At 44.2% G+C, this 22,592-nt stretch overlaps 1 protein-coding gene across 4 annotated transcripts in view; it reads left to right on the top strand.

Annotated features, from left to right (window-relative positions):
• Nucleotides 1-22,592, top strand: part of snrnp25 (small nuclear ribonucleoprotein 25) — a 33,590-nt gene that overhangs the window by 6,054 nt on the left and 4,944 nt on the right. For all 4 annotated transcript variants that reach the window (XM_068003149.1, XM_068003150.1, XM_068003146.1 and 1 more), the window contains 2 exons: nt 4,003-4,093; nt 4,656-4,761. In XM_068003149.1, coding sequence (XP_067859250.1) covers nt 4,003-4,093; nt 4,656-4,761 — 197 coding nt within the window. The remainder of the gene's footprint in view (nt 1-4,002; nt 4,094-4,655; nt 4,762-22,592) is intronic.

Here is a 22,592-nt window from a genome sequence, read left to right on the forward strand (position 1 = left end):
GGGAGTATAGAAGAGCATGCCAGGAGCAGCACCAGGCGTACCTAAAAATGAGGTGCCAACCTGGTGAAGCTACAACACAGGACTACATACATGCTAAACAGTGGAAGCAACATGCTATAGACATAGCTAAACGATTCCACAATCAACGGATCAAATCAAAGCTCTGCAGTCCTGCCACATCCAGTCATGAATGGTGGTGGACAATTAAACAACTAACGGGAGGAGGAGGCACTGTAAACATCCCCATCCTCAATGATGGCGGAGTCCAGCATGCGAGTGCATAAGACAGGGCTGAAGTGTTTGCAACCATCTTCAGCCAGAAGTGCCGAGTGGATGATCCATCTCTGCCTCCTCCTGATATCTCCACCATCACAGAAGCCAGTCTTCAGCCAATTCGATTCACTCCACGTGATATCAAGAAACGGCTGAGTGCACTGGATACAGCAAAGGCTATGGGCCCCGACAACATCCCAGCTGTAGTGCTGAAGACTTATGTTCCAGAACTAGCCGCACCTCTAGCCAAACTGTTCCAGTACAGCTACGACACTGGCATCTACCAGACAATGTGGAAAATTGCCCAGGTATGTCCTGTCCACAAAAAGCAGGACACATCCAATCCGGCCAGTTACCGCCCCATCAGTCTGCTTCAATCATCAAAGTGATGGAAGGTGTCATCGACAGTGCTATCAAGCGGCATTTACTCACCAATAACCTGCTCACCGATGCTCAGTTTGGGTTCCGCCAGGACCACTCGGCTCCAGACCTCATTACAGCCTTGGTCCAAACATGGACAAAAGAGTGACTGCCGTTGACATCAAGGCAGCATTTGACCGAGTGTGGCACCAAGGAGCCCTAGTAAAATTGAAGTCAATTGGAATCAGGGGGCAAACTCTCCAGTGGCTGGAGTCATACCTAGCACAAAGGAAGATGGTAGTGTTTGTTGAAGCCAATCATCTCAGCCCCAGGACATTGCTGCAGGAGTTCCTCAGGGCAGTGTCCTAGGCCCAACCATCTTCAGGTACTTCATCAATGACCTTACCTCCATCATGTGGTCAGATTTCCTCAGTGTTCAGTTCCATTCGCACCCCCTTAAATAAAGAAGCAGTCCGTGCCCGCATGCAGCAAGACCTGGATATCATCCAGGCTTGAGCTGATCAGTGGCAAGTAACATTTGTGCCAGGCAATGACCATCAACAAGAGAGAATCTAACCACCTCCCCTTGACATTCAACGGCATTTCCATCGCAAAATCCCCCACCATCAACATCCTGGGAGTCACCATTGACCAGAAACTTAATTGGACCAGCCACATAAATACTGTGGCTACAAGAGCAGGTCAGAGGCTGGGTATTCTGTGGTGATTTACTCACCTCTTGACTCCCCAAAGCCTTTCCACCATCTACAAGGCACAAGTCAGGAGTGTGATGGAATACTCTCCACTTGCCTGGATGAGTGCAGCTCCAACAACGCTCAAGAAGCTCGACACCATCCAGGACAAAGCAGCCCGCTTGATTACCACCTCATCCACCACCCTAAACATTCACCCTCTTCACCACCGGTGCATCATGGCTGCAGTGTGTACCATCTACAGGATGCACTGCAGCAACTCGCCAAGGCTTCTTCGACAGTACCTCCCAAACCCGCGACCTCTGCCACCTAGAAGGACAAGGGCATCAGGCACATGGGAACATCACTACCTGCACGTTCCCCTCCAAGTCACACACCATCCCAACTTGGAAATATATCACCGTTCCTTCATCGTCGCTGGGTCAAAATCCTGGAACTTCCTACCTAACAGCACTGTGGGAGAATCTTCACCACACGGACTGCAGCGGTTCAAGAAGGTGGCTCACCACCACCTTCTCAAGGGCAATTAGGGATGGACAATAAATGCTGGCCTTGCAGCGACGCCCACATCCCATGAACGAATAAGAAAAAAAATTCCCCAAAACAATAACTCTTATAGCCATTTCCACATTATTATGAGAAGTGCAATTTAAAGTATCTGTTCAGGTGTATGCATTTTAATTATGACTAATACACCTGGTGTATTAGTTTTTCTTCTTTCTCTGACCCTCCATCCATCATATTTATGGTCAATTGATACTACAAACTTATTTTTTACCACAACTACTCCTCCAGCTCTACAACCCTCCAAGATCTCTGCACTTCTCCAATTCTGGCCTCTTGAGCATCCTCGATTCTTATTGCTGCACCACTGGCGGCTGTGCCTTCAGCTGCCTAGGTCCTAAGCTCTGGAATTCCTTCCCTAAACCCCTCTGCCTCTCTACCTCCCTCTCCTCCAATAAGATGCTCCTTAAAACCTACCTCTTTGACCAAGCTTTTGGTCACCTGTCCTAATACCTCCTTATGTGGCTCGGTATCATATTTTGTTTGATAACGCTCCTATGAAGCACCTTGGGTCGTTTTATTACGTTAAAGGAGCAAGTTGTTGTTTATAGTAGTGTTGTGCTTAAGTCCCCAGATTAAGATGCACTGTTGCAGTAAAATCATCAGGGGACCTTCTATTAAAATTTAAAGACTGCCAACTCATATAACTGTGGCAGTAGAAAAGAAAAGCCAAATGTTTTGCAACCAGACCACATCCAACACTGACTACATTGATTTTACTTGAAACTTAAAGGAAGAATTTTCCCCTTGAATTTTAACTTATGGTATTTATATATATCTTTATAGCCCTACGGTATTTTACTTCAGGACAGTCTGCATAGAGGACTTCCCCATAGTTGCCATCACTCCCTGAGCAGGATTGCAAATGAAATGGCATTCTGTTATTACGTGAAATAGAGCACCCTGTTAGTTTTTTCTCCCTCTGAAGTTGTAGTGCTCTCTAATACATTGGGCATGAAGTAGTAATGCTAACTTACTGAGGGTTACCAGAACTTGATGATTTTCCTGAGGTGAGGTATAATAAGTTGTCTTCACAGCAGTATCTAAACAAAGTAAGACACCCATGATGGTGTTTGTAATAAAAAGGTATGACGAATTAAGTTTAGAGGTTTAAACAACAAACTTGTATAAACACAATTACTTCAATAGGTATGTACATTTAGTCATTCTATTTTTTTCAGCTGTGTTTAAAATGCATTTTACAAATTCAGGTCTGCTGTAGATATCTTCTCGCGTTCAGTGACGTGGGTTGCTTCTGTAAGCAGTCTGAGCGTCTTTTATAGGCGTTGACTCACACTGCGCAATGTCTACTAGTATGATAGCATAATTTGAGGTGGTAACAATAGTATCTCCTTGTGACCTGATACAGATATTTGTTTCTTTTACATGTGTACTTCAATTTTACTGAAGGCAGACCAAGCAAGCACTTAGTGAGATGAGGCCTGTGAATCGATAAGCTGCTTTATTTCACAGTACGTTGAACATACAGAATATCAGTTTTGATCAGACTTGCATTATTCAAACAGTAAAACTTATCCTCACAAATAACGAAAACATCATGCTTCCCCATATCATTAGGCTATCTTACTTGACTTAAACTAGATGACTTATAACTGTTCTTCCATCATTTCTGACCTCTTGATCTTGGAAAATGTCCTTGTAGCTTTCTTTTTAAAAATGTAATTGTTTTCACAGCTTTCTCATTTCAAAAATCCACTCCCTGCCAGTCTATATCCCAGTAACCATCCTTTTATCTCCTGCTGATCACAGGCAGAAAATAGGATCAAATACTTTCCAATGCATGGGATGTGAGGTGTTTTCCAATTGCTGAGACAGTGTAGCAAATTGCTTCTTATTTTGCATTCTGTGAGGAAACAACATCAACACTAGCTCATTAATATCTTAATCATCCCACCTGTTTTTTTTTAAACTTGTCTGAATGTGCTGTGCTTTTAAAAATCCAATATTAAAAGTAACTATTTTCCCCAAATCCTGTCTATGGAAAAATAGTCCAAAAAATCCCAAGATGTGATAGTGCAGATACTAGATGAACTTATCCAGTACTGATGCCTTAAATTTTGCTTTTATTCAGGTTACTTTGGAAGAGATAAATTCTCAGGTAGCCCTTGAGTATGGGCAGGCAATGACTGTCAAAGTAAAGAAAGGAGATGGTGAAATTATGCGTAAGTGCATTTTTTTCATGTTTCCATCTTTTTAATTGTCTCTGAAAAAGTTAGGTTGTGGTAGTTCCATATATAATACAGCCCTTTTACGAAACCTACTGTTCTCACTCATTCAGTATATCTGACTCTCTTGTTTATGATCATTATACCTTTTCTGCTCTAATAATTTGAAGATAAGATTCCAGTCATGAATGAAGCCCAGGAAGCTCAATAAGACTGTCGGAGAGGCAATAAGGCTAGTTTCCATTTGCTTATTCATCCTTAACTCCAATAGCACCTCCACACGAAGAGGAGAGAGATGGAAAGAATTACCTGCTGTGAAGTCTATCACACTGAAGCCGCATCAGTAGCCACCTAGTACCAGTACAAAAGAGAGGAAGTATGTTGGAGCCTGTCAGCAACCTGCTTTTTAAAACTACCACTTGGCTGCAAATTACAGCACCACATTTGGGTACATTCAGAGGGATAATGTAGCCCGTTGAGTTTTCATGCTTTGTGACAGTAAACTATGCTCTAAGTCTACCTTTTATGCAGCTCCATAATTCATGCTATCTTTCTTTAGCTGTTGTTGTAATTCAAAATGACACTGTCCTGGATCTGAAAAAAGCCATTCAGAGATATGTGCAGCTGAAGCAAGAACGTGAAGGAGGAACACAGTACATTAGTTGGTAAATTAAGTCTGATATTCATTGTGTTCGTTTCTTAAGATAGTGTACATAAGAGGACAAATGGAAATGAAAGTAATGATTTGTTAATCTTCCTGTTAACAGACTACAGTTTTTCAATGCTTATTATTTATGTCATTATCAGCATCCTAACCTGCCTGGAATAGACATAATGGCATATTTATATGTTATAATTTTATTTAACAATATGTGAGGAAAATGCACTGAACAGTGGTATAGAGTTGAAGAAACTCAATCTTGGAAATATTTAATGGTTCAATGCTGTAAACATGAAATGTTTTATAGATTTTTAAAAAATATTTTCTTATCATTTACTGTAGGAAGTTACTGAAGGAGTATATCAAATTATTAGTGATTTTTTTAAGTAATCTAATAACACATCGTAATTTGAAATGTCATTTGTAAATATCTTCTGCTCTAGTGTCTGATTTCAGTTAGATTCCATTAAAAGCAAATGAGATTTTCCAGTAGAAAAGCTTTTCAGGAATTTACATTTTTGTATTAATACTGATCCAACAATTACAATACAGTAATAAATGGCCTCTAAGCATTTCTGTTAAAGAGTAATCCATACAGTATAGCAGACTTTAGAAGTAAAACAAGCTTTATGGATTTCAGGACTTATTGAGGACAGGGCTCTAGCTTATACACAAAAAGAGGATGTGTAAACATTAGGTAGCCTAGTAATTAGGTTGCTTATATTTGTCCTTAGCACTACTAATTGAAAAAAGGTGTAAAATTGGCCCCAATGGGGAAATTCAGCTGATCTTCACTCTTATAATTATCCTGTTCTGTACATACAGACAGGCAAATCTTCTGTGTGTGGAAATAGGGAAAGTGGTTTTATCTGACAAGTTACCATTGGAAAATTCAGGTGGTAAAATTACTACCACGGTATAAATCTAGGTCAAACTTTATATGAGCAAGTACAGTATATGTGTTTACTGAAGGAAAAAACTTTAAATCATTTTAGTATTTCTGATCGAATGTACGCTGTTGTAACAATTTATATTGAAAGTGTCTGGTCAAACACTGGTTCCTTTCATAATGTAATGCAGCTATACTTTTGTAGATAATGGACTATATGTAGCTAAAACTAATAGTGCAGCTGTACTGCACCTACTGGTTTTACCGTGGTAGGATTTTGAGAGTAGTGTAAGCCAATAGCATCAAATGATACTATCCTGCTCTCACCACACTCAAACTGGGGAAAAGCAGAGCCCTGCATATTTAAACATGTACAAATCCTAGATTGCTGTGACCCAAATGTTGGTGATATTTTAATGTTAGAAAGAAGCTGACTATCTTGTCAGCACCTTATTAGCATTAACACTTCAAGGATGGTCCACTGGAGCATCTGAGCACTTCTAAGCATTAAAGATTACAAAGCTGGATTTGCACCAGTTGTAGTTATGCTCCAGTGGATATGAAACTGATGTGCTATATGACTATCTCCTTGAGGTGGCCAGTGTTAAATCCCAAACTTTCTCCAGCTGCCTGCAGATATGCTGCACATTTTGTTTCAGAAATTACATAGAAATTACAACATGAAAACAGGCCATTCAGCCCCATCAGTTCATGTTGGTGTTTATCCTCCACATGAGCAACAGTCCTAATCCCATCTGCCCGTTCTGTTCCCGTATCCCTTTATTCCCCTTTCCTTCAAACACCTATCTAACCTATTCTTAAATGTTGACCTGGTCTCAGCTTCAGTCACTAACTCTAGTTTAAAAAAATTTCCCCTGCTCTGGTCCTAAATCTCTCGTATTTAATCTTATGTCTATGTACCCTTGTTGTGAATCCCTCAATCACTAGAAACAGTCTGGGCGCTCAATTGGGCCCTTGTAGCGCCCATTGTTTCGGCGCTAAACAACCTCTCCGACATCCATGCTGGCGTCTTGGATGCGCATGCACGTTTCCTGCGTGACGTGCGCCAGTCGCCATCTTGGTATAGGAGTTTGCACAGGCACAGATAACAAACGCTGGAATCAGGTAAAGTGGGGAGAAAATGGCTTCAATCAGTGTGCAACGCTGATTTAAAGTGATGGCACCATTTTGGGATTTAATGCTCAACTCAATGCACAGTCTTAACCCCGACCATCTGAACGTGTCTTAGAGTCTTAAAGGGACCATGCATGATTTACAGGTTAGTGGCTGGATTATTGCTTCTGGCTGCTGAGACATTTGTAATTGTTTTTGGAGATCTCCTCGACTTCAATACTATGACGCAGGGACATAGCCTAACATTTAGAGCCAGGACATGCAGGAGTGAAGTTAGGAAATGCTTCTACATGCAAAGGGTGGGAGACGTTTGGAACACTCTTCTGCAGACGGCAGTTGATGCTAGCTCACTTGTGAATGTTAGATCTGAGATTGATAGGTTTCTAGGAACCAAGAGTATTAAGGGATATGGGGCTAAGACGGGTATATGGAGTGAGGTCACAGGTCCATCATGATCTCATTGAATGGTGGAACAGGCTCGAGGGGCTAAATGCCACTGCCACTTGCTGCCTCCTGATATGCACCACCTTCTCCCGCAAGAAAGTGGGACATGTGCCTAGGTGATGTGCCTGTCATGGTTGAATAGCTGCCAGTGTGTGTGGCCTGTGAGTTGTGGGTGGGCGGCTTGAAACAATGGTAATGTGTAAGGGTGAGAAGAAGCATCTGATTGGAAAAGTTGAGTACTGATGGAAAGAGTTTATTGGTATGTGGGTGATGGGGGGTGTAGTATGTGGTGTAGTTGGTAGGAGACGCCACTTGACGTTGACCTCACTCACCTTGCCCACTCATGTCAAAGCATTGAACTTCTTCCTGCACTGCATCCATGTTCATGATGCTGTGCGCCTGGCATTGATTTTGTCCCCTGGTACCTCCCACTGCCTTTTGAGTATATGTCTGGAGGGCCTATTGCACCCCCCCCCCCCCCCCCCCCCCCACTGCAGGTATAGGATGTCCCTCCTTCTGTTCCACCTTTTGCACCCAAGGCCACTAGTGCATCAGCAGAGAACCTTGGTTCACGCACTCTCGCAAGCCTAGTACCAACTCAAATCGGCAGATTGGTGAGGTCTGGTGTGCAGATTGGAGGATGTGGGATTTAATAGTGCGCAACCTTTATTCAATGTTTTAACATAACTCCTCAGTGTGTAAACATAGGGCTGAGAGCTGCATCTGTGTTTTGCATGTGCGATGTCTGATCTCCATTCAGACTCCATGCAGACAGCAGACTGTAATTTTCAGCAAATAACAGGTACCAGCTGCCTTTAGGAGATTTCTAAGAAACATCCTCCCTTTGAGATTGTGCTCCCTCTGGTGGTGGAAAGTGCAAATTGCATTGATTCCATGTGCAAGGCCTGGAATGGAACGCTGATTGCAGGTAAGTGCTGCCTTGGGTCCAAACTTGCGTCCTGCCTGCCCAGGGTCCGTCGGGCGCTAACACCGGCCAAAATGGACACTTACTGAATTTTTCCCCCTCTATTTCTATATATTCTGTTCAATCCCTTAATAATTTTAAACACCAATCCAGTATCCCTCAACCTCCAAATCAAAAGCAAAATACTGCAGATGCTGGAAATCTGAAATAAAAACAGAAAATGCTGGAAATACTCAGCAAGTCAGGCAGCATCTGTGGAGAAAGAAACAGAGTTAACATTTTAGGTCGATGACCCTTCGTCAGACCTTGAAGAAATTGAAGATTATACAGTTTTTAAGCAAGTACAGAGCCAGGAAAAAGGTGGGAGGGGGGGAAGGGGAGGAAAGAACAAAAGGGAAGGTCTCTAATAGATCTTCAGCTTCTTCCAGTTCTGACGAAGGGTCATTGACCTGAAACATTAACTCTGTTTCTTTCTCCACAGATGCTCCTGATTTGCTGAGTATCTCCAGCATTTTCTGTCTTAACCTCCTCTGTTCAAGTGAGAACACCCCCAACTTTTCAAGTCTTTCTTCATATTTGTATTCCCCATATCAGACAGTGACCTAGTGAATCTGCACTACATCTTACCTATAGTATGAGCCCCAAATTGCACACTGTGGTCTTAAGGTTTTACATAGATTCACCATTACAGCTTGACATTTATATTCTATGGGTACTAAATTGGGCCATGTAGCCCTCGTTGTTTCGGCGCTATGCGGCATCTCCAACGTCCAAGCTGACGTCTTGGCTGCGCACGCACATTTCCAGCGTGATGTGCGCCGGACGCTATCTTGATATAGGAGTTAGTGCAGGCGCAAATACCAAACGCTGGAAGCATGTAAAATAAGGAGAAAATGGATACAATCAGTGTACAACGCTGCTTTAAAGTGATAAGTCCCAAAATGATGTCTAACGCTCAACTCAACACACAGTCTTAACCCCAACTATTTGAACGTGTCTTAGAGTGCCTGGAGGAACCCCACCAGCACTATTTAAAGGGACCATGCAGGATTTACAGGTTAGTGGCTGGATTATTGCTTCTGGCTGGCGAGACACTTGTAACTGTTTTTAGAGGTCTCCTAGACTTCAATACTAGCATGCGGGGACATAGCCTAACATATAGAGCCAGGACGTGCAGGAGTGAAGTTAGGAAATGCTTCTACATGCAAAGGGTGGGAGACGTTTGGAACGTTCTTCTGCAAACGGCAGTTGATGCTAGCTCACTTGTGAATTCTAAATCTGAGATTGATAGATTTTTGTGAAGCAAGGGTATTAAGGGATATAGGGCTAAGGCGGGTATATGGAGTTAGGTCACAAGTCCACCATGATCTCATTGAATGGGGTAACAGGCATGAGGGGCTAAGTGCCACGGCCACTTGCTGCCTCCTGATATGCGCCACCTTCTCCTGCAATAAAGTGGGATGTGTGGTCTGGGTGATGTGTGCCTGTCATGGTTGAAAACCTGCCATTGTGTGTGGCCTGTGAGTTCTGGGTGAGCGGCTTGCAACTGTGGTAATGTGTAAGGATGAGAGGAAGCATCTGGTTGAGTACTGATGGAAAGAGTTTGTTGGTATGTGGGTGCGTGGAGCAGTGGATACGGCTAGTGGTGCAGTTGGTAGGAGACCCCACTTGACAGTTGACCTCACTCACATTGACCATTCATGCCAAAGCATTGAACTTCTTCCTGCACTGCATCCATGTTCATGATGCTGTGCGCCTAGCATTGACTTTGTCCCCCGCAACCTCCCACTGCCTTTTGGGTATATGTCTGGAGGGCCTCTTGCTCCCCTGCTGATATAAGATGTCCCTCCTTCTGTCCACCTCTTGCACCAAGGCCTCTAGTGCATCAGCAGAGAACCTTGGTGCACACACACTCACAGGCCTGGTACAAACTCAGAATGGCAAATTGGTGAAGTCTGGCATGCAGATTGGTGGATGTGGGATTTAGAAGTGTGCAACCGTTATTCAATGTTTTAACATAACTCATCAGTTTGTAAACATAGGGCTGAGAGCTGCATCTGTGTTTTGCATGTGCGATGTCTGATCTCCATTCAGGCTCCGTGCAGACAGCAGACTGTAATTTTCAGCAAATAACGGGTACCAGCTGCCTTTAAGAGATTGGGGCTTCCCCTGCTGGTGGAAAGTGCGAATTGCATTGAATCCTCATGTCAACGTTGATTCAGAACGCTGCTTGAAGGTAAGTCCTCAGACCTCACAAAAGCCTTGTCCTGCCTGCTCAGGGGCCATTGGGCGTGCGGTAATAGCGGATCGCGCTACCCCTGCCCAATAATAGGCCCTATCCAATTTTTTGTTTTCTCCCTATGTCTCTTGCCATAAAATCCAGTATCCCATTAGCTTTTTTCATGGTCTTATCCAATTGAGGTGTTGCTTTTAATATCCTATGAACTTGAACTCCCAAATCTCTCTGCTCTTCCTCATCACCTAACTTTTCTTGATTCAAATAACTTTTTTTAATCAACATGTACCACTTCACACTTACTGATATTGAATTCCATCTGCAATTTTTTGCCCACTCCATTATCTTATCAATGTCCCCTTGCAGCTTGCTTTGATCCGCAGAATTATTTACTATGGCTCCTATTTTAGCATTGCCTCAAATTTGGACACCACTCCTTCTAGCCCTACACCCAAATCATTGATGTACACAGTGCACAGAGCAGTCCCAGAACAGAACTCCGTGGGGCACCACTTCCCACTTCCAACTACTCTGAAAAACTGCCCTTACCTCCTCCTCCTCGGTTTTCTCCCTTCTATCCAGTTTTAATCCAATTTGCTACCTTTCCCCGATCCCATACCCCTTAATCTTCTCTAATAGTCTCCTGTGTAATACCACGTCAAAGGCTTTCTAAAAGTCCATGTGAAAGAGCACTTAGAAGTGCTTTAAGTTATAAATTCTGAATTTAAAGCATGCCTTTTAGTTGTTTCCATTTTTTAAAAAGTACATAAAACTAGAAGTGGTGCTGATTGGGAACTTTAGAGCCGTCAAGTAAAAAGCAGACGTGTTGCACTCTGCAACTTATAAATCTGTTGTAACAAGAACAACCTGGAAATAAAAGGGAGGGGGAGTGAATTAATATGTTCAGTGTGATCAAGTTGAAGCATTCAGTAAGTATAGGATCTTTCAGGCACTTCAGTTCCGTTTTTTTTCTGAACTTTTGTGTGAACTTCATGCTGTCTGTTGAGTGTAGTTGAGGTTTATGGTTGTGCAAGCTTAATTTCCCCCTCTTCACCACTCCCACTCCTGAGTGGGAAATTAAAATTGCAGACATTTGAATGAGTTCTCTCGATTACTTCCTTTAAATCTATATTATGATTAAAGATTTAGGGGTAGAATTTCCGTTGAGGTTCTACTGATCTCCCACCATAATTTCAGCATAAGATCAGCATAAACCCTGGAGAAACAGCGTAAATGCCCATTTATACCATTTCTTTGGGATCTCCATCAGAATTATAGCAGGAGTTGGGAAGAACTTGCACAAAAATTCTATCCCTTAATATTTACCTGCAATTATAATATAGTATTCTAACTTCTAACTGCAGCTTATTTATACAGCATAATCTGTAGCATCTTAGAATCACAGAATGTTACAGGACAGAAACATCCAATTGATCCTTCATCTGTGCCAGGGTTTTTATTCCACAAGAGCAGGTTTGTCTAATCCCACGCTCCTGCTGGCTCCACATCAGCTTTAGTGTTCCTCCTTTTCAACCAACTTTCTAATTCCTTTTAAAATAACTCATGGACTTTGCTTCAGTGGCGGTTTGCAGCAGAGAATTCCACGTTATCTGTGTAAAAATATTTTTATATCAGAAGACCTGCTTTACACGAGGTAGCTGTTCAACTTCTGGGAATATGGCAGGACAGCTGAGAACAGTTGCATGCACATCCTGTGCCATGTGAGAACATCCAGGATGCTCTGTGTGCCCTGGACAACCGTGTGTGCAGGAAATGCCTCCGGCTGCTTGAGTTTGAGCTTAGGGTTTCTGAACTTGAGGGCTGTTGTTATCAGTGCATAGGGGAATCTGAAATTTTTGTGGGTCACACGTTACAGGAGGTGGTCATCCCGCAGCCACAGAGAGTTCAGGAGGAGAGTGAGTGGTTGGCCATCCGGCATGGTTCGAAAAAGAGGCAAGAAGTGCAGAAATCCTCTTGAGAATGTGGCAATCACAAATTGGTTTTCTATGCTGAATACCTGTGAGTGTGACGGCTGCTCGGGGGAGCGCAGTCTAAAGCAAATCCATGGCGCTGTGGGGCAAATGACTGCAACAGGAAGTGTAGCAATGTCGTTGTCATAGGGGACTCGATAGATCGGGGGATGGAGAGGTATTTCTGAAATCGTATATGTGGTCTCGGATTATGTGTTGTCTCCCTGGTGCCAGGGTAGAGAAAGTCATGGACGGGTGCAGAACATTCGACAAGGGGGATGGCAACAGCCAGAAGTCGTGGTGCATTTTGGAACCGACGATCTAGAAAATAAAGGGGTTGAGGTGCTATAGACAAAGTTTCAGAAGCCTGGGAGAAAACTGAAGATCAGGACCTCAAAAGGTGCATAGAGGACTGACTGGGAGAGACAAACCGCATAAGAATGTAGAGTAGTCCGGGGAGAAATGCAAAGTAGACTAAGGCAGGTTTGGAGTGCACGGAGCGTGACAAGTAAGGTTGGTGAGCTGCAGGCATAAGTGGCTACGTGGAGTTGATATTGTGTCAATAACAGAGACCTGCTCAAACAAGAACATGAATGCAAACTTAACATTCCAGGCTACAATGTTTTCATGTTTAGGGAAGGAAAGAAAGTAGATGGGGTGGTTGGTGGGGAGGGGGGTGGTTGGTGGGGAGGGGGGTGGGGGTGGTGTTGTTAAGGAGCAGGAGTTGTTGGGTGTATACTATACAGTTTTAAAGAATACTATACAGTTTTAAAGAGAGTGCAGGAACAGAGAGACCTGGGGGTTCACATACACAAATCTTTGAAGGTAACAGGACACGTTGACAAAACTTTTAAAAAAAAAATGCAAAGGGGATCCGTGGCTTTAGAAATAGAGTACAAAAACAAGGAAGTTGTGCTAAACCATCATAAATCACTGGTTAGGCCATTAAGAATTTAAGAAATAGGAGCAGGAGTAGGCCATTCGGCCCCTCAAGCCTGCTCCGCCATTCAATCAGATCATGGCTGATCTTTGACCTCAACTCCACTTTCCCGCTCAATCCCTATATCCCTCGATTCCTTTAGTATCCAAAAAAAATCTATCGCTCTCAGCCTTGGATATATTCAACGACTGAGCATCCACAGCCCTTTGGGGTAGAGAATTCTAAAGATTCACAGCCCTCTGTGTGAAGAAATTCCTCCTCACCTCAGTCCTAAAGGCAGTAATAATAGGGGATTTCAACTACCCTAATATTAACTTGGATACAAACAGTGTGAAGGATACAGAGGGCACAAAATTCTTAAATTGCAATCAGGAGAACTTTTTTAGCCAGTACGTAGCATGCCCAACAAGAGAATAGGCAGTTCTGGATTTAGTTTTAGGAAATGAAGCTGGGCAGGTGGAAGGAGGATCAGTGGGAGAGTATTTTGGTGGTAGTGATCATAATTCAGTTAGATTTAGCATAGTTATGGAAAAGGACAAAGATAGAACAGGAGTTAAAGTTTTAAATTGGGGAAAGGCCAATTTTACTAAGCTGAGAAGTGATTTAGCAAACATGGACTGGAAACAGCTGCTTGAAGATAAATCAATGTCACAGCAGTGGGAGGCATTCAAGGGGGAGATTCAAGGGGTTCAGAGTAAACATGTTCCCACAAAGAAAAAGAGTAGAACTGCCGAATTTAGAGCCCCCTGGATGTCAAGGAGCATACAGGGTAAGATAAGGCAAAAAAGGGAAGCTTACGTCAGATACCGAGAACTCAATATTACAGAAAGCCTAGAGGAGTATAAAAGTGCATGGATGAAAGTAAAAAGGAAATTATGAAAGCAAAGAGAGGGCATGAAAAAATATTGGCAAATTAAAATCGAGGAAGACCCAAAGATGTTTTATAAATACATAAAGAGCAAGAGGATAACTAAGGAAAGAGTAGGGCCTATTAGAGACCAAAAAGATAACCTATGTGTGGAGGCAGAAGATGTGAGTATGGTTCTTAATGAATACTTTGCGTCTGTCTTCAAAAAAGAGAGGGATGATGCAGACATTGTAGTTAAGGAGGAGAAGTGTGAAATATTGGATGGGATAAACATAGTGAGAAAGGAAGTTTAAGGGGATTAGCATCTTTGAAAGTAGAAAAATCACCAGGCTGTTAATCAAGCAAAGGAGGAAATAGCGGAGGCTCTGACCATCCTTTTCCAATCCTCCCTGAACATAGGCGTGGTGCCGGAGGATTGGAGGGGTGCTAACGTTTTACTGTTGTTTAAAAAGGGGGAGAGGGATAGACCGAGTAATTATAGGCCAGTCAGTCTAACCTCGGTGGTGGGCAAATTATTGGAATCAATTCTGAGGGACAGGATAATCCGTCACTTAGAAAGGCATGGGTTAATCAACGACAGTCAGTATGGATTTGTTAAGGGAAGGTCGTGTTTGACTAACTTGATTGGAATTTTTTGAGCAGGTAGCAAGGAGGGTCGATGAGGGTAACACGTTTGATGTAGTGTACATGGATTTTAGCAAGATTTTTGACAACGTTCCACATGGCAGACTGTTCAAAAAAGTAAAAGCTCATGGGATACAAGGGAAAGTGGCTAGTTGGGTCTAAAATTGGCTCAGTGCCAGGAAGCAAAAGGTAATGGTTGATGGGTGTTTTTGTGACTGGAAGGCTGTTCCCAGTGGGGTTCTGCAGGACTCATAAGAACATAAGAAATAGGAGCAGGAGTAGACCATTCGGCCCCTCAAGCCTGCTCCGCCATTCAATAAGATCATGGCTGATCTGATCCTAACCTCAAATCTAAATTCATGTCCAATTTCCTGCCCGCTCCCCGTAACCCCTAATTCCCTTTACTTCTAGGAAACTGTCTATTTCTGTTTTAAATTTATTTAATGATGTAGCTTCCACAGCTTCCTGGGGCAGCAAATTCCACAGACCTTCTACCCTCTGAGTGAAGAAGTTTCTCCTCATCTCAGTTTTGAAAGAGCAGCCCCTTATTCTAAGATTATGCCCCCTAGTTCTAGTTTCACCCATCCTTGGGAACATCCTTGCCGCATCCACCCGATCAAGCCCCTTCACAATCTTATATGTTTCAATAAGATCGCCTCTCATTCTTCTGAACTCCAATGAGTAGAGTCCCAATCTACTCAACCTCTCCTCATATGTCCACCCCCTCATCCCCGGGATTAACCAAGTGAACCTTCTTTGTACTGCCTCGAGAGCAAGTATGTCTTTTCTTAAGTATAGAGACCAAAACTGTATGCAGTATTCCAGGTGCGGTCTCACCAATACCTTATATAACTGCAACAATACCTCCCTGTTTTTATATTCTATCCCCCGAGCAATAAAATCCAACATTCCGTTGGCCTTCTTGATCACCTGCTGCACCTGCAAACTAACCTTTTGATTTTCTTGCACTAGGACCCCCAGATCCCTTTGTACTGCAGTACTTTCCAGTTTCTCGCCATTAAGATAATAACTTGCTCTCCGATTTTTCCTGCCAAAGTGCATAACCTCACATTTTCCAATATTGTATTGCATCTGCCAAATCTCCGCCCACTCACCCAGCCTGTCTATATCCCCTTGTAGGTTTTTTATGACCTCCTCACTCTCTACTTTCCCTCCCATCTTTGTATCATCTACAAACTTTGATATGTTACACTCGGTCCCCTCCTCCAAATCGTTAATATAGATTGTAAAGAGTTGGGGACCCAGCACCGACCCCTGCGGAACACCACTGGCTACAGGTTGCCAGTCCGAGAATGTACCATTTATCCCAACTCTCTGCTTCCTGTTAGATAACCAATCCTCCACCCATGCCAGAATATTACCCCCAATCCAGTGATTCTTTATCTTGAGCAATAATCTTTTATGTGGCACCTTGTCGAATGCCTTCTGGAAGTCCAAATACACTACGTCCACTGGTTCCCCTTTATCCACCCTGTACGTTATATCCTCAAAGAACTCAAGCAAATTTGTCAGACATGACTTCCCCTTTGTAAAGCCATGCTGACTTTGTCCTATTAAATTATGTTTATCCAAATGTTCTGCTACTGTCTCCTTAATAATAGACTCCAAAATTTTACCCACCACAGATGTTAAGCTAACTGGTCTATAATTTCCAGCCTTCTGCCTACTACCCTTTTTAAATAAGGGTGTTACATTGGCAGTTTTCCAATCTGCCGGGACCTTTGCCGAGTCCAGAGAATTTTGGAAAATTATTACCAAAGCATCCACAATCCCTACTGCCACTTCCCTCAAGACCCTCGGATGTAAGCCATCAGGTCCAGGGGATTTATCCGCCTTGAGTCCCATTAATTTACTGAGTACCAATTCCTTCGTGATTTTAATCGTATTGAGCTCCTCTCCCCCGAGAGCCCCCTGTTTGTCCAGTGTTGGGATATTCTTAGTGTCCTCTACCGTAAAGACTGAAACAAAATATTTGTTCAGCATTTTTGCCATCTCCATGTTTCCTAATCTTCTATCCTCCCACTAAGTTTGGCTACCTGATATGTCCTTGTTTTTAGTTGCATACTATCCTTAATTTCTTTACTTAGCCACGGATGGCTGTCATTTCTTTTACACCCTTTTTTCCTCAGTGGAATATATTTGTACTAGGTCCCTTGCTTTTTGTGGTATATATTAATGATTTGGACTTCAATGTAGGGGGCATGATTAAGAAGTTTACAGATGATACAAAAATTGGCCGTGTGTTTGATAGTGAGAAGGAAAGCTATAGACTGCAGGAAGACATCAATGGACTGGTCAGGTGGGCAGCAAAGTGGCAAATGGAATTCATTCTGGAGAATTTTTTTTAAAAATTCGTTCACGGGATGTGGGCGTCGCTGGTGAGGCCAGCATTTATTGCCCATCACTAATTGCCCTCGAGAAGGTGGTGGTGAGCCGTCTTCTTGAACTGCTGCAGTCCGTGTGGTGACGGTTCTCCCACAGTGCTGTTAGGAAGGGAGTTCCAGGATTTTGACCCAGCGACAATGAAGGAACGGCGATATATTTCCAAGTCGGGATGGTGTGTGACTTGGAGGGGAACGTGCAGGTGGTGTTGTTCCCATGCGCCTGCTGCCCTTGTCCTTCTAGGTGGTAGAGGTCGCGGGTTTGGGAGGTGCTGTCGAAGAAGCCTTGGCAAGTTGCTGCAGTGCATCCTGTGGATGGTGCACACTGCAGCCACTGTGCGCCGGTGGTGAAGGGAGTGAATGTTTGGGGTGGTGGATGGGGTGCCAATCAAGCGGGCTGCTTTATCTTGGATGGTGTCGAGCTTCTTGAGTGTTGTTGGAGCTGCACTCATCCAGGCAAGTGGAGGGTATTCCATCACACTCCTGACTTGTGCCTTGCAGATCGTGGAAAGGCTTTGGGGAGTCAGGAGGTGAGTCACTCGCCGCAGAATACCCAGCCTCTGACCTGCTCTCGTAGCCACAGTATTTATATGGCTGGTCCAGTTCAGTTTCTGGTCAATGGTGACTCCCAGGATGTTGATGGTGGGGGATTAAGTGATGGTAATGCCGTTGAATGTCAAGGGGAGGTGGTTAGACTCTCTCTTGTTGGAGATGGTCATTGCCTGGCACTTATCTGGCGCGAATGTTACTTGCCACTTATGAGCCCAAGCCTGGATGTTGTCCAGGTCTTGCTGCACGCGGGCTCGGACTGCTTCATTATCTGAGGGGTTGCGACTGGAACTGAACACTGTGCAGTCATCAGCGAACATCCCCATTTCTGACCTTATGATGGAGGGAAGGTCATTGATGAAGCAGCTGAAGATGGTTGGGCCAAGGACACTGCCCTGAGGAACTCCTGCAGCAATGCCCTGGGGCTGAGATGATTGGCCTCCAACAACCACTACCATCTTCCTTTGTGCCAGGTATGACTCCAGCCACTGGAGAGTTTTCCCCCTGATTCCCATTGACTTCAATTTTACTAGGGCTCCTTGGTGCCACACTCGGTCAAATGCTGCCTTGATGTCGAGGGCAGTCACTCTCACCTCACCTCTGGAATTCAGCTCTTTTGTCCATGTTTGGACCAAGGCTGTAATGAGGTCTGGAGCCGAGTGGTCCTGGCGGAACCCAAACTGAGCATCGGTGAGCAGGTTATTGGTGAGTAAGTGCCACTTGATAGCACTGTCGACGACACCTTCCATCACTTTGCTGATGATTGAGAGTAGACTGATGGGGTGGTAATTGGCCGGATTGGATTTGTCCTGCTTTTTGTGGACAGGACATACCTGGGCAATTTTCCACATTGTCGGGTAGATGCCAGTGTTGTAGCTGTACTGGAACAGCTTGGCTAGAGGCGCAGCTAGTTCTGGAGCACAAGTCTTCAGCACTACAGCTGGGATGTTGTCGGGGCCCATAGCCTTTGCTGTATCCAGTGCACTCAGCCGTTTCTTGATATCACGTGGAGTGAATCGAATTGGCCGAAGACTGGCTTCCGCGATGGTGGGGATATCGGGAGGAGGCTGAGATGGATCATGCACTCGGCACTTCTGGCTGAAGATGGTTGCAAACGCTTCAGCCTTGTCTTTTGCACTCACGTGCTGGACTTCGCCATCATTGAGAATGGGGATGTTTGCAGAGCCTTCTCCTCCCGTTAGTTGTTTAATTGTCCACCACCATTCACGACTGGATGTGGCAGGACTGCAGAGCTTTGATCTGATCCGTTGGTTGTGGAATCGCTTAGCTCTGTCTATAGCATGTTGCTTCCGCTGTTTAGCATGCATGTAGTCCTGAGTTGTAGCTTCACCAGGTTGGCACCTCATTTTTAGGTACCCCTGGTGCTGCTCCTGGAATGCTCTTCTACACTCCTCATTGAACCAGGGTTGATCCCCTGGCTTGTTGGTAATGGTAGAGTGAGGAATATGCCGGGCCATGAGGTTACAGATTGTGCTGGAATACAATTCTGCTGCTGCTGATGGCCCACAGCGCCTCATGGATGCCCAGTTTTGAGCTGCTAGATCGATTCTGAATCTATCCCATTTTACACGGTGGTGGTGCCACACAACACGTTGGATCGTGTCCTCAGTGCGAAGACGGGACTTCATCTCCACGAGGACTGTGTGGTGGTCACTCCTACCAATACTGTCATGGACAGATGCATTTGCGACAGGTAGATTGGTGAGGACGAGGTCAAGTAAGTTTTTCCCTCGTGTTGGTTCGCTCACCACCTGCCACAGGCCCAGTCTGGCAGCTATGTCCTTCAGGACTCGGCCAGCTCGGTCAGTAGTGGTGCTACCGAGCCACTCTTGGTGATGGACATTGAAGTCCCCCACCCAGAGTACATTCTGTGCCCTTGCTCCCCTCAGTGCTTCCTCCAAGTGGTGCTCAACATGGAGGAGGACTGATTCATCAGCTGAGGGAGGACGGTAGGTGGTAATGAGCAGGAGGTTTCCTTGCCCGTGTTTGACCTGATGCCATGAGATTTCATGGGGTCCAGAGTCAATGTTGAGGACTCCCAGGGCCACTCCCTCCTGACTGTCTATCACTGTACCGCCACCTCTGGTGGGTCTGTCCTGCCGGTGGGACAGGACATACCCAGGGATGGTGATGGAAGAGTCTGGGACGTTGGCTGAAAGGTATGATTCTGTGAGTATGGCTATGTCAGGCTGTTGCTTGACTAGTCTGTGGGACAGCTCTCCCAATTTTGGCACAAGTCCCCAGATGTTAGTAAGGAGGACCTTGCAGGGCCGACTGGGCTTGGTGTTTTGCCGTTGTCGTGTCCGGTGCCTAGTGGTCTGATGCCGGGTGGTCCGTCCGGTTTTATTCCTATTATGACTTTTCGTAGCGAGATTTTACAACTGAGTGGGTCTGGAGTCACATATAGGCCAGACCGGGTAAGGCCGGCAGGTTTCCTTCCCTAAAGGGCATTAGTGAACCAGATGAGTTTTTACGACAATCCGGTAGTTTCATGGCCATCATTACTGATACTAGTATTTTAATTCCAGATTTTATTTAATTAATTGAATTTAAATTCGCCAGCTGCCGTGGCGGGATTTGAACTCATGACTCTGGATTTTAGTCCAGGCCTCTGGATTACTAGCCCAGTAACATAACCACTATGCTACCGTAATGCATTTGGGGAGGGCAAACAAGGCAAGAGAGTACACAATAAATAGTAGGATTCTGAGAGGTGTAGAGAAAGAGACGGGTCTTGGAGTGCATGTCCACAGATCCCTGAAGGTAGCAGGACAAGTAGGTAAGGTAGTTCAGAAGGCAAACGGGATACTTTCCTTTTTTAGCTGAGGCATAGAATATAAGTGCAAGGAGGTTATGGTAGAACTGTATAAAACACTAGTTAGGCCACAGCTTGAGTACTGCGCACAGTTCTGGTCACCACATTACAGGAAAGATGTAATCGCACTAGAGAGCATACAGAGGAGATTTACAAGGATGTTGCCAGGACTGGAGAATTTTAGCTATGAGGAAAGATTGGATAGGCTAGGGTTGTTTTCTTTGGAACATAGGAGGCTGAGGGGTGATTTAATTGAGGTGTACAAAATTATGAAGGGCCTAGACAGAGTGGATGGGAAGGACCTATTTCCCTTAGCAGAGAGGTCAATAACCAGGAGGCATAGATTTAAAGTGATTGGTGGAAGGAGTAGAGGGGAGCTGAGGAAAATTTTTTTCACCGAGGGTGGTGGGGGTCTGGAACTCTCTGCCTGAAAGGGTGGTCGAGGCAGAAACCCTCATCACATTTAAAAAGTACCTGGATATGCACCTGAAGTGCTGAAACCTACAGGGCTACGGACCAAGTGCTGGAAAGTGGCATTAGGCTGGGTGGCTCATTTTTGGCCAGCACAGACACTATGGGCCAAATGGCCTCCTTCTGTGTCGTAAATTTTCTATGATTCTAAATGGCTAACCCGGTATCCTGAGACTATGCCCCCCCCAGCTCTAGACACTCCAGCAATGGGAAACAGCCTCTCAGCATCTACCCTGTCAAGCCCCCTCAGAATCTTATATAATCACCTCCCATTCTTCTAAACTCCACAGAGTATAGGCCCATTTTACTCAGTCTCTCCTCATAGGCCAACCCTCTCATCCCAGGAATCAATCTAGTGAACCCTTGTTGCACCGCCTCTAAAGCAAGTATATCCTTCCTTAGGTAAGGAGACCAAAACTGTACGCAGTATTCCTGGTGTGGTCTCACCAAAGCCCTATACAATTGAAGCCCGGCTTTATTTCCGGGTTTAACTTGGGCGCATAAAAGCACAGGCTTCCCAGGGGGAATGTAAAGTCCGAAGATTTTGCAATTACGACCCCAAAAAACAACTATTTTCAACTTCTACCTGCCCCCAACCCCACCCGTTCTTGGGGGTTAAAATCACCCCTTTGTGTCCTCCTCACAGCTTACTTTCCCATCTAGCTTTGTATCATCAGCAAACACTTGGTCCCTTCATCTAAGTCATTAATATAGATTGTAAATGGCTGAGGCCCAAGCACTGATCCTTGCGGCATCCCACTGAAAATATATTACCCCCAAACCCATGAGCCCTAATCTTATGTAACAACCTTTTGAATGAACCTTATCGAATGCCTTTTGAAAATACAAATATATGACATCCACTGGTTCCCCTTTATCTGCTAGTTACATCCTCAAAAAGCTCCAGTAGATTTGTCAAACATGATTTCCCTTTCATAAAACTATGTTGACTCTGCCTAATCATATTATTGTAAACAATTTTACAACACCAAGTTATAGTCCAGCAATTTTATTTTAAATTCACAAGCTTTCGGAGACTTCCTCCTTCCTCAGGTAAATGAGGAAGGAGGAAGTCTCCGAAAGCTTGTGAATTTAAAATAAAATTGCTGGACTATAACTTGGTGTTGTAAAATTGTTTACAATTGTCAACCCCAGTCCATCACCGGCATCTCCACATCATAATCATATTATGATTTTCTAAGTGCCCCGTTACTATTATGTACTTTTCTGACTACTGAAGTCAGACTAACTGGCCTGTAGTTCCCTGTATTCTCTCAGTCCTCTACTGTGAAGATAGGTACAAAATATTTGTTTCCTTATTTCCCATTATATTTTCTCCTGTTTCAGCCTCTAAGGGACCCACGTTTACTTTTGCTACTCTCTTTCTTTTTACATACTTGTAGAAGCTCTTACAATCTGTTTTTATATTTCTTGCTAGTTTACTCTCATATTCTATTTTCTCTCTCTATCAGTTTTTTGGTCATCCTTTGCAGGTTTCTAAAACTCTCCCAATCCTCAGGCTTACTACTCTTGGCAACATTATATGC

This window comes from Heptranchias perlo, chromosome 22 (genome assembly GCF_035084215.1).
Source record: "Heptranchias perlo isolate sHepPer1 chromosome 22, sHepPer1.hap1, whole genome shotgun sequence".
NCBI classification, from domain to species: Eukaryota; Metazoa; Chordata; class Chondrichthyes; order Hexanchiformes; family Hexanchidae; genus Heptranchias; species Heptranchias perlo.